This window comes from Anabrus simplex, chromosome 1 (assembly GCF_040414725.1).
Source record: "Anabrus simplex isolate iqAnaSimp1 chromosome 1, ASM4041472v1, whole genome shotgun sequence".
In the NCBI taxonomy this organism is placed as follows: Eukaryota; Metazoa; Arthropoda; class Insecta; order Orthoptera; family Tettigoniidae; genus Anabrus; species Anabrus simplex.
The window spans coordinates 1,631,401,159-1,631,415,061 of NC_090265.1; the positions used below are offsets into that span (position 1 = coordinate 1,631,401,159).

The following is a 13,903-nucleotide window of genomic DNA, read 5'->3' on the forward strand; positions in this document are numbered from 1 at the left end:
CAGACTACCAAACAGTTGACCTGGGACTGGAGCAGATGGAAACAGCTATGGTGTGAGGGACCTATGTGTAATGGTCATTTTCTTTTTTATGTACAGGCTAATCTATGTATGCTGAGTCAGCATCAACTTGACGTGGGGAAGTTTTGCCATAGTTGCAAATGTTTAGTCCTTAGTTTCCTTAAACCCTCCTATGGCTGTGCCATTACATGCGACTGTTGAGAAGCCCTGTGACATCATTGTCAACCGGATGAGTCTGATGATGATTTGGAACTCCATTTGCTAATGTATTCACCACAACAATTAATCCTATTACAAGAAACAAACATCAATCACTCCACATAAAATAGCTCTAATTCCAAAATGTTATTCTTGTGTTTCTAATATATTCACATTATACACTCAAAAAATAATTTGGAGACTTGAAAATTAAAATGATATAATAACGAACATACTTGTGTAACTAATAATAATTTTTGATGGCTGTGAAAAGCTGAGGAAAAGGAGAATGGGTGAAGTTGTATCAAATGACTTTATTATTCAAAAATGATCTGACATAAACAATACAAAGAAAATAGAGGTACTACATCTAGTGTAGCCCACTACAGAGCTGTAGTCTCTGTTTATGGTAACACACAGAGGTATATCACCAATTGACAAATTCTGACTTTTGGTCCACGTATGACTGAATGCAAATGAAATACAAAGAAAGAAATGCAAGATATTTAAGAACACATAATAGAAAGATATTAGGAAGAGACATAAAGAATAATGTCCAACTACATCTCAAGAATAAGAAAGTCACTCAGTCTCAATTACTGAATTACATTAATATCTTCCAGGAGCGCATGGCTTGAGAATAGTGAATAAAGATGTTTCTTGTCTGCTCACAGCAATAACAACATGGGTTATACATAACAAAAGTAATGTAAAACCAGCAGTCTTACAACAGATAAAAACATAATATCTCTCACTAAATTATATAGGATATTACAACAACAAATAAAAGTTCTGTAGAAAATATAACCTGTCTATATTTGTCAAAGGAGTTGTCCATGACCTTCAACCATGTCGATGAAAATCCAAGGACATACATGCAAGGCATAATATAAAAAAATTTCAGTATATTCATTACAAATGCAAGAAAAAGGTAAATATAATTGCCAAGACAGTTTTTTACATAATTAAGATAGGGCTTATGACAATTTTAGTTTTTGACTGGTCATAAAGCAAAACTTGTTTGCCACACATCCACAGAATATGACTGACTAGGACCAGGAACAATTAATGCCCTAATTCATAACACTTAAGCAGTTAAGATGAAATAAGGAAACCAAAGTCTTCAACAGTGAAGATTTCCCAAACGCAGTACATCCTTTCTAAATTATCACGATAGCAATTTGTGTGTGTTACAGGTTAACTTTTGCAACTTTTGCTTCTAATAAACGCTCAAGAATATGAATATATTGTATAACATAAAAAGCTTTTAATAATTAAAATAAGTGAATTAGATTCAATATAAATATATTTTTCAAATATTATATTACACTACCATGACATAAAGAAGCCTGAGTGCTTTAACAGCAGAAACTCAGCTCCATTTTGAGCATTAAGTGGGAAAATCATATCACCAATCTTGCAGTGTTAGAGAAAGCAAGTATTAAAGGTGACGAGGCTTCCATCATTCATCACTGACTCAGATGGACTGGGCATATCCGCTGTATGAATGACAGTAGGCTCCCTCACCAAACCACCTACGGTGAACATTGTTCTGGTACAAGACTCTGAGGTAACCCTTTCAGATGCTTAAACAAACCATGAAGGTGACCAATGTAAACCTACAGACCTACGAAACACTTACTGAGGATTGCTTACTTTAGCGAGTGGCAACTCATCCCTGCTGTTGTCAAACTGTTTGAAGAAGAAAGTCACAGGCATGAGGAGTCCAAACAGCAAGCACGCAAGCTTCACCAAGCTCAACCATACTCTTCACCATGTATCAAGTGCAATTTTTGCGGACGCATTTCTATGCAAGAACTGGTTTGTTAAGCAGGGAAATTATATACTCGAAGACGAGCAACAACTGAAGATGATTTTACAAAGTCTTTTCAAGTTGCTTCTCCAATCTAGAAAGTACTGTTTCTAGATTGGTGATTTATGATCAACCATTTCAGTTTAAAGAGAATTAGGAAGAAGTATCATAAGGAACCACCTCAAAGATAAAATATGGCTGCATGGTAAGCACAGACATTACATTGAAACTGGTTTTTAGGGGCAAAGGTCATCGGGAAAAGGAAAACCTTGAGTTTCAAACAAGGCAGACTAGTATGCCTGCAGTCCAAACGAATCAACCACACACACCAATGTGGAAAAGAGCATTGTCAAAACTACAATAAGGAAGGCTTTTAAAAACATCACTGCAATTTCATGTGTACAAACTACAATGAGCACAGATGAAGATATAAATTTAGTGTTGAAGTGGTTGACAAGAAATATATCGATGAAAGTTTTCTAGAAAAACTTGTGCAAAGTTCCATATCCAAGGCAAGATTAACAGACCATCATAATAAAGGAATATATGGTTCTTTGAAACCATATGGGATACAGTAGTAGAACATGAAAGGGATTCTATAAATGGAGGTTTTGTTTGCACAACAGAATTCTGTTAACTGTGGGAACTGAAAATGGTATTAGCCACCTGGATATGTTCAAAAATTCCAATACTGCAATTAAAGGAAAATACAATATTAAGAGGGTTTTTTCCAAACAACAAGAACAATTCTACACATGTTAAATTTTTCCTCAATTGTACAACAATAGCTTGGACAAGGAACAATGAAATGGTAGCTTAATAACCAAGTCTCCTGATCTAACACCTAAGGATTTCCATCCAAAAGGGCTATTAACAAGATGAGTTTCAGTTTACTATCTTCCTGGAAAACGAAACCAACTGTAGTTTTGGATAAAGGAAATAGAAACAATTGTAATAGTGATACAAGTCATAGGATTTTGGAACTTAACTAACAGTAGTTAATCTGCCTTATGGCAAGCACAAGTCCAACAGAATTATGTAGCAGTAGCGGTAGCAGTAGTAGTAGTAGTAGTAGTAGTAGTAGTCTGTCAACAACTTTCAGTTATATTGATATTTCAGTACCGGTACTATTTATTGCATCATTGAGTTTATCATTTATCTGATTTACTTTCTCCAATCTTATCCATTTTGATAAATGTCAATATTTGAACTGAGAGAAAACAGATCTTAATATGTAATGCTCACACATACCTACCAAAGAATAAAAATGGTAAGGAATGCACTTCCTTCTACACATTTCTCCAAGAAACAAATCTTTATGAACCTTACATGTCTGTAACATTTTCTTCTAACATTAATCACTTTAAGAAATCTCTATGAAAGTTCCTTTAAAATATAGATTACATAATTTTGAACTACCAGTATTTATATTTAAAAAAAAACATGAACTTGGACATGAGCTGTTAAATTCATTACAATCGGCATTGACTCACTAACGTGAATCTATATAAAGTATACTACACACATTATGCCATTAATGAACATCAGTTTTGATATTAAAAGAGCTTTTAGATCCACCAGAATACCATGAGAAAGTCAAATGCATTGGTGACTTTCTTCACTTGTATGAAAACACACTAAGTACTGCCCATTTTACCTATGTTTAGCAGAAGTTGTACTGTAGATTTTCAATAACCCTTGGAAATGAATTTTCTACAGCCATACCAACAGATAAGCCACAACAAATTGGATTCGCTATGTAAGATCTGCCATTTTCAATAGGGATAAAAGTATATAACATAATTTGAATGTCAAAGTAATAAGTCATTATTCTACCCTAATTAAAAAAACTACAAGGTCTTGTTGCAGTGCACTGATGGACTTTGTGATAACTACAATGTAGTCTGAGAATGCTAATACTGTAAGACTGTCGGATTCTGAATTAATTTGAAAACCATAATCATCAATTTGCTTTTCTGACAATTTCTTTAGAAGGAAATCTATTGAAAGACTGAACAGAAGAGGAAACATGAAAAATAATAATTTTGGTGAGAAGACAGAAGTTCCAATGGACATCCAAAGAATTCAATGCATTCCACAAATAGAATTTTATTCCCCCAAGGAGTGAAGTATTTTTTATTCCCTCACAGATAAAGCTGTTCCTTTAGCAAATGGAAAGCTAACAATTAATAATAAACTCTACAATGCACAACAGAATAAAATATTTGAAATTACAAAATTAAATTTTTAACAAAGATGACTACTTGCATTCTCATGAAAATTCAATATAATATTTTAGCTTTATCCATGAATGACATGTTGTAGCTTAAACTATTAATATTTATAATTCTGCAACACAAAAAGGAACAAAATATTTTACCCAATCATAATTTGTGATCATTAACTTACGGCAATCAACTTTGAGAAATGCCACAAATATGATGCCTATTTGACAAATCCAGTATTCTGACAGCAACTATTAGGATGATGAGCTCACTATCACTCATTGTATGAAAACACAATTAAGATACATAAAAAATGTCTACAGTATTCTCATGCATTTATGGAGCAAATTTAATTTTGAAGAGACTGAGTGCTATGAGTAATACTGAACTATTCTAACCCTGTTTACTATGTTTTCTACATAAAATCAAAAGATGAAAACAAAAGCTTACCTGATTGGCTTGTATTCTTGGTTAGTTAAAGCATTGGAAGAATAAAATACCAACTACAAACTTCTTTCCCTAAATAGGGATAAAAAAATAGCAATTCTAATTATATGCCCATGATATAATTTTTGTGCCTCACATGCATGTCATTGGATTGCACAGGCAGACAAAAGAAAACTATTCCATGTACAATTCTGTATAATGTGCTTTCCTAAAAATAAAAGCATAAGAAATGTTCTCCTGGAACAACTTGTCTTCACTCATAATCAACACTTCACTATAACAGGCTTGACAGATCTTTTAAAAACACAACTGGAATTATGCAGTACACTGGTTGTTTTCAACGTAAGATCTAAAAAGATATTAAAAAATTAAAATTCTTTCTAGATATGCGTAGACCATCATGTCCATTACATCCGAACACCAAATACTGTGCAGTTTCTTCTCGCATATTGTCACTTTAGCGAACGACACAATGGAAGATCTGATCCCAGGCACTAGTCGGCAGCATCACTGAGCTGAATCGCTTGCTGTGCGTTTTTTGTTCTGCAAGCAAACACTTGCTATTAATCTATTTAACAGCAGCAAAACCAGTGAAATGTTGCACAAATTATGGGAGCAAGTATTTGAATGATTTAAGAGGAATGGGGATTCACACTTGACAGGTGTTTCAGGTATCCTGAATAAAAAACCCCACAATAATCCAATGTAAACTGATAATTATAAAGCATGACGAAATAAAACACAATAGTGAGAGTGACATGTAAAAGCCATAGAAGATGAACTCCTGAAAAATGGGCACTTTACTAGTGTAACAGAAAGAAATTAATGTTCATTTCTATTGTGACAGATAATTGATCATTAATGGTTTATTAATCCAGTGTTGTAACAAAAATAAAATTGCATTATTCAAATTATTGTTAAATTTAAGCTTGCCACTTAGACAAAATGACTGAGTACAAGGAATGCAGGAAAGAGCTAAGAAAGGTGGCTAAGGTACACAGGCTAAGCATGAAAATTGGTACTAATTAATTAAACTAAAACTTAAACCTGAATTATCTTAAACAGTTAAAATTTAATGATTGCAACCAAATTCCAGTTGCCACAGGCAATATATGACAGAGTGGTGTTACTAGTGGCTTTACGTCCCACCGACACAAATAGGTCTTATGGCGACAATGACATAAGAAGGGCCCAGGAGTTGGAAGGAAGCGACCGTGGCCTTAATTAAGGTACAGCCCTCAGTGAGGGGGGGGTGATAATCCACTATTTTCATCCTTAACTGCCTCGACTTTCTTGGCAGGTCTCAGAAAAATGAATTAAATTAAGTTTAAGAATGAGAACAATTACAATTATTAAGAGAGTGCATTTCCCTCTTGATATTGATTTAAGGGATAAGTGCCTTATACGAAGGTCAATCAAATATAAACAGGATTTTTGTTCCTGAACATCAACAGTTGGTACGACTGGCCCCGTGCTTCTGCTATGCTTAGGTGGGACTGTTAGGAGTGGGGAGAGAGTGCTGTTAGATATTTCCCGCCGTTTCATCAGCAACGCTCACAATGTCGGAGCAACAGGTGCACCCCTCCACTACGCAACGCACAATTATAAAATTTGTTGCTCATGAAGGAGTTACAGCGGCGGAAATTTGCCAGATATTGACTGCACAGTTAGGTGATCAAACATTGTCAAGGATGCGTGTCTTCGCTTGGCATAAAATGTTCAAGGAAGGATGAGAACATGTGGATAATCAGCAACACGATCGCCATCCTTGGACCAGCATTACAGACGAAAACATTTGTGTGGTTAAAGACATTATTGATGATGATTGATGGGTGATAGTATCAGAAATTGCAGAACAAGTCGGAATCAGTTATGGGAGCTGTCAAGCAATCATCACAAATGATCTACAGTTCCGTAAAATGTGTTGCAGATAGGTCCCTTACCTTTTGACCGAAAATCTAAAGTTGAGACGTTTGGAGGTCTGTCAAAGGCTTACAGCAGGGTTTGTGGAAGAAGGTGATGCAATTTTGAGTTAGATCATCACCTGCAATGAAACACGGGTCCACCACTACACTCCCGAATCAAAACAAGCCAGTAAGGAGTGGTGGTGGAAAGGGGAGGCAGCACCAGTGAAAGCCAAGATTCTACTGCCAGCTGGCAAGGTTCTTGCAACTGTTTTTTTCAATCGGCGAGGCATTTTGCTGATTGATTTTTTGCATGAGCGACGCACAATCAATGCTGCTTACTGCTGCGAACTGTTGAACAAGGCGAAGGTTGCATATCGCCACAAAAGACGAGACCAACCGATTCGACAGGTCATCCTCCTCCATGACAATGTGCGGCCCCATACTGCAGCTCTAACTGTCTCCAAGCTACAGGAAATGCACTGGACTACACTTGATCATCCTCCTTACAGCCCGGACTTATCGCCCTGCAATTTCCATTTGTTCGTACCGCTTAAAGAAGCTCTAGGAGGGCAACGATTTGAAGATCATGAGTGTGTGGAAGACTTTGTGCGCAACTGGCTCGTGACATGACCCTGGTTGGTTTTTTTTTTTTTTTTTTTTTTGTGACGAGGGCATGAAAAAGCTGCCCATATGCTAGGACAAATTCATTTTCAAAGCAGGAAACTATGTGGAAAAATAAATTATAATTGCCTTGTGTTTTTCAATAAATGAATTTAAATAAAAATAAAATCCTGTTTATATTTGTGCACTAGCCAGTTTCCATAAATGTCTGTACTCTGAATTATTACAGCTGATGGTGGAATTTGAACCCACTTGTCTCCCAAATGTACAGCTTGACACCATAGCGCATTAAGACATAATTCTATTACAGAGAATCAATTTCAGTTTTATCTATAGACCATAAAATACAAATAGAGAGATAGTTGCTAACCAATGTTAGCTTTCCAGATTTTATTATAAAGCATAAATTCATTTCTTTGGGGCAGTATTTGTTTATATGATTAAATTTTTATGCATTTGCTGGCGAGATGTAGTGTTTACAATGCACTATGTCTTCCGGTATGGGCTAGAATAAATTTGATGGGGAATGCAGAAATGCTGGACTCAAGATGGGCGCATTTGTGTTTTACGGGAAGATGGAAGTAAAATTCAAATATGCACGATGGCTCAATTAAAAAATGTTGCAGGGAGTAGGCTGAACATGTGAACTTAGTGAAAGAAATTATGTGTATATTAATTAGTTTTTATTTGTGTGTGTTGTGTGTGTGTGTAAGTGTGCTTGTGAAAGTCAGTGGATCTACTTGCCAAGCTGCTCGGGTAAGCTCATTTTACTTCTTGTTTAATTGTATGTCCTACTGCTTGGTTTCAAATGTTCGTTGACCAGTACAACGGTAATACCATTGACCTGCATTCCTCTCCTCAGCCCTCACCCCCTTCTCTTTTGTCCCTACCACCTTCAACAGGACTTGTGTTGCAAGAGCAGCTCAGTAGCCACCCGCGATCGTTACATTGTTGCCACCTAAATGGCCAGTCATTATTAGCTCATATGGAGGAGGTACAGGCTATTTTTGAAGTAAACAATGTACATATTATTGGAATCAGTGAAAGCTGGATGCGTACAGACATGCCGTCATCGGCAGCAAACCTTGACAGATACTCAATATTACGCCATGACCGCACTGACAAAATAGGTGGTGGGCTTCTACTTTATTACAGAAATGACCTGAAATGTAAGATAATTTCCACTTCTGACCCAAGACTTACACTACGACCAGAATTTATGTTTGTAGAATTAGACTGCCATAAAAAGATATTAATAGGGATTGTATACAAGCCACCTAAAATAAGACAGACTGATGATTTTGAAGAGGCATTAGCAAATCTTATCTCGGCATATGATGACATTATAATCATGGGTGATTTTAACACTGACCTTTTAAAGCAGACTAGTGAAGCGAATAACCTACTGAATTTATTTCTCGCCACAAACATGACTGTTCTACCCCTCAACGCTACTAATCACGTTCATTACTCTGACCGCACAAGTCATACCTTAATTGACCTTCTTGTGACAAATCAACCTCAGAAAGTAATTAAACACGGACAGATCCCTGCTCCTGGCATTTCTTCACATGACCTATTGTACGTGTGTTATTCTACTCGAATACCTAAGTACAAACCACGCTACATTACAATACGAGACTTACGACATATGGACCGGAATAAACTGCGCCACGATGCATATAACTTGCCTTGGGACAGTATACGTAATTTTCAGAACATAAACTCTAAAGTAAACAAATTCAATTCAATGGTAGTGGAAATATTTGATAAGCACGCACCAAAGAAACAGGTAAGAATCACTCGCCATTCATCCGGGTGGCTAACGGCCGAGATAAGATCTGCTATGGCCAGTCGTGACAAACTGTACAGACAATACAAACTGACGCATGACACAGATGATTTTGAGCGGTACAGGATTCTGAGAAACAGGACAAAGCAACTAATTAGGAACTCTAAATATAAATACTTTCAGGAACTGATGAACACTAACAGCCCGAGACAAAAATGGAGTAAATTACGTACGTTAGGTATAGGTAAAACCGTAGAACAACATGTACCAAGCATATCACTAGAGGCTTTAAATGATTATTTCGCACGGCCAAGAATAGCCTCTACCTCCTTCCCTAAAAGTTCACTACCCTTGTTTCAACAGCATTCTGTGCATGAGCAATTCTCTTTTAGAAATATCACTTCGAATGAAGTTAAAGGTGCTATATACTCTATTACATCTAATGCCACAGGTAATAATGACATTCCCATATCGCTGATTAAAGATATCTTGGGAGCTGTTCTGCCAATACTAACACATATATTTAACTACTGCCTGACAAACGGAGTGTTCCCAGATGTTTGGAAAGATGCACTAATTAGACCCATCCCGAAGAGCTCCAAGTTAGATTCTCCTTCAGATTATCGTCCAGTATCCATCCTACCACCCCTATCCAAGGTACTTGAACGCCTAGTTCAAACACAAGTTACTGAATACCTTACCAAGCATTCCCTCCTCAATCCCTTCCAATCCGGCTTCAGGAAAGGACATAGCACTGCGACAGCTTTACTACGAGTGACAGATGATATTAGACGTGCAATGGACCAACGGGACTTGACTGTACTGACATTATTAGACCTCAGTAGTGCCTTTGACACTGTCAACCCTCAGTTACTACTGCACAAACTTCGAGAACTAAATTTTAATAGTGTGTCGCTTCGGTTCTTTTCCTCTTACCTTGAAAATCGCCGGCAACGTGTGACAGTGGGAAATATGACTTCAGGGTGGCAAAGTAAGACTCTCGGTGTCCCTCAGGGGTCGGTCCTGGGACCACTGTTATTTATCATCCAAATTAATGATATATCGAAAGCTCTTAAATTCTGCAAAGTGCAAGTGTACGCAGATGATGTACAAATTTACTGTCATTCAAAACCGAGTGATATTGATACTGCAATTACTAAAATAAATACCGACCTAAAACATCTTAGTGACTATGCAAATGAAAACAGTTTACTAATAAACCCGAATAAAACTCAAGTTATTATTATTGGTACCAGTAAAAACCTATATTCCCTTAAGCAACGGGACATCTCTCCAATAATTTTAAACAATGAAATCATACCCTACTCTACTTCAGTGACTAACTTAGGAATTATTATGACTGAGACCCTAAATTGGACTCAACAGGTGATAAGCACATGTAATAAAGTACACAAATGCTTATATCCTATGAAGCGATTCTGCAATGCATTCTCGGTTCGACTTAAAGTACAACTAATTCACTCTCTTATACTACCTATACTTGACTATTGTGACACTGTGTTGACTGAAATTACCTGCGACAGTAACAAGAAACTCGACCGGAGCCTCAGTAGCTGCGTAAGATATATATTTAATCTGCGATATGATGCTCACATATCACCATATTATAAGGAATTGTCGTGGCTTCGAGTGCACCAGCGCCGTGAATTTCACATGTTATCACTTCTGCACAAAATACTTTCTACTAATACTCCCAACTATCTTTCTTCACCTTTTTCTTACCTCTCTTCATATCATGACCACAATATGAGATCTGGCTCCTCTCTTACCATACCTGTAAACCGCACTGCTGCTTACAACCGCTCCTTTATAATCTCTGCGTCCAGGGCATGGAATTTGCTACCTGCGAACATTAGGGACAATCCCTCTCATCGCAAGTTTAAAGTGGCGTGCCGCGAGTATTTGTTGAGTAGATCCTGTTGACTTGCTGGATAATTGTTGAGTGAATGAAAGATTGAATGGGATGAATGAACGGATTATTGCAGTGGATTTTACTTTGTGTATTTTAAAATTAAGGATTCTTTTGTTGTCATTTTCAATATTATTACTATTGTCTTTGCTATTAATATTATTTGTTTTATTTGTATTTGTAAGTACTGTATAAGTTATGTACATGTATACTCGTCTAGTGGTTAAGTGTAAGAGAGGGCCTTGAGCCCTAACTTCGCCACCAATAAAGGCATTATCTATCTATCTATCTCAGTCTCATTCCAGACTCTGACAATATGAAAGTGATCGAGGAAATGAGCGATGCTAGTAATACCACTCCTTATGCAGCCAGACCCTGTTATGAATGGTGTGAAAATATCACCCATAGAGTCGGTTGGTGGATGCATTTTAGTGTGCTTGGCAGACTGATATGTTCTGGCTTGGTTAGGAAAGCAACGGGAAACTACATCACTCCTCATTTCCCTACTATGCCTTTTCAGTGACACCTAGGCTATCTATGATGGCTGTTGGCAGAGCTGTGGAGGATCAAACCAGGCTTCAGGCTGAATATCCAACATACAATATGATTAAATTTACTTTGTAATGTTAAGGGATTGACCAAAGTTTGTCAACATCCTTTGGTCGATGGATATTGATATCAAGACCTGCTAATGTTATAAGTCTTGTTTCCTCATTTAAAATATGACTCCTCCACAATGAACACAATATATTTAACGTGATGGAATTCAGAGTAGGAATGTTCTCCTTTGAGAATACAGGTTTAGAGCACTTTGTAAAACCTGCTGCTGCAATATCCTTACCATTCTCTAATTTCTCATCATTGTAAGACAGTGTCAGACGGTATATTTTCTCTACTCCCTTCTTTAACATAATCTCAAAGAAATCATTTAGGATTATTCTTTATGTTCATTTCTATGGTTTCAGAGCATGCCTAATAAACTAATATCACTTTCTCACTAATAATAATAATAAAATTTGAACTGACAAGGAAACTGTTTGGGTTGGAACAGACACATTTTAATGAACCTTGGCCAAATGATCAGTTAACAGTAGAGTAATTAATTGCTGAAAAAACAGCTGGGCAGCTCGCAGCAGTTTTCTGCTGATAATGTAGAATGACCTTCCGCATGCACCATAGAGAAATATTTAGTTACATTAAACACTTCATGTGGAAAATGAGATTTTGACAACATGAATAAATGTATGCCTTATTCTAAAATCTAGAAAGCCAACACTACTTAGTAAGTACCACCTTATTTGTATTCTCTTGAAATTTATTCTCTATAACAGACTCCATTTCAGTCATTATTTAAAAGGAAAATAGTTGGCAATCACGGGTGTAGAAGATCTTGGATGACCTGGCTAAAAATTTTGGAGATTTGGTTCATTGCTTCATCGACAGAACTACTTCAAACTGAAGTCAACGAAAGTAAAATTGCCATGTGGACCTCCAACATCTGGTAACAGATCAGTTATTATAATAATAATAATAATAATAATAATAATAATAATGATAATAATAAAGGTAGCAGGTAGGGACCCTCTTTGGAGGCAGCCCTACCCAGGGAGTGGCGCCCCTGCCTAGGTGAGTCCCAGAGCACACTGACCCGGTGTGTATCATCTGGTAAGGGTCCCAGCTCAGGGTTACGAGTGAAGACCTCAACGGAATCTACAGCGGAGAAGTTGAACTTCGGAACGGTGGAGATTGTGGAAGAGGCAGCCCAGTACTCAGGGAATTGTATGAGTACACTATTTATCAGCAGCGTCTGTCTCCCATGTTAGGGGCGGCTGTAAGGTGCTCGGTCAACGGTCTCAAAGGCGGAAGAGGAATCTTAACTCCCAACGGCAATGAGAGCGGAAGAACCTAGTGGAGTAAACCACGAAAAAATAATCATTTCAGACTAACAATCCAATCTTACTTTGGAAGCTAATTCCTTCCTTCACAAATCACAACTTCATTCGCAAGATGGAAATGTCACTGAAAGAAAGCACTACCCCAGGTGGCAGCTCGGCAGAGAAATCCACCATTGCACAATGCAATGCAACGGGACCTAGGATTCTGGGGAGTCCCAACATCTGCGAGAAAGACGAGTCGGAGCGTCTTGAATCACCTTCCAAACTCAAATTCAAGAAGAACTATTTCATTGGAACAATAAACGTCAACTCACTTACCAGAGTAGAAAAACAAAAAGAACTAGAAAAGCTTTTGGAAAAAAATCAAATCGAGATCCTAGCTGTACAAGAGACAAGATTCCTGGAAGGAAACATCATAGACATCAACCAATACAGAATATTCAAAGGAAAGCCGGCGATTAGAACAACCACCAACATGCCTCTGCTCGGAACCTGCTTCAACGTAAACAAGAAGATAGTAAACATTGTCACAGACTTCACATCAAAATCTGAAAGATTGTCTCTACTAACTATTAAATGCAAGAATAAGAGATACACTCTCATCAACTGTCACGCCCCGATCAACGAAGACAACAAGAAGAACCCACAGAAAGTTGATGACTTCTGGGATCTTCTGGAAACTGAAATCACCCGGATACCCAAGAGCAACGTAAAAATCCTGCTGGGAGACTTCAACGCACAGATTGGGAAGGAACGAAAGTACAGAGACATCGTAGGGGAATATCCAGCACATAAGAGAACAAACAAGAATGGGGAAAGGCTCATTGGACTCTGCAAAGCTTTTCAGTTGAAACTTATGTCAACACACTTCAAGAAACTCCCGAGAAAATCAAAGACATGGGTATCTCCGAATCCTGACCTAGGGGAATTCCAATTGGATCACGTAGCGATAACAAGAAAAAACTCAAAGGAGTTGATGAACGTCAAAGTGATTAGGAACGGTGAATTCGATTCAGACCCTATCTCTCCAAAGTTAAAATCCATTTTCTCCCAATAG

General features: G+C 37.3%; 1 protein-coding gene across 1 annotated transcript in view; it reads right to left on the reverse strand.

The window, feature by feature from the left end:
• Positions 1-524: 524 nt before the first annotated feature.
• Positions 525-13,903, reverse strand: part of LOC136858614 (G kinase-anchoring protein 1) — a 157,790-nt gene continuing 144,411 nt past the window's right edge. The window contains exon 6 of the mRNA XM_067138311.2: positions 525-5,244. Coding sequence (XP_066994412.1) covers positions 5,209-5,244 — 36 coding nt within the window. The 3' untranslated portion in view covers positions 525-5,208. The remainder of the gene's footprint in view (positions 5,245-13,903) is intronic.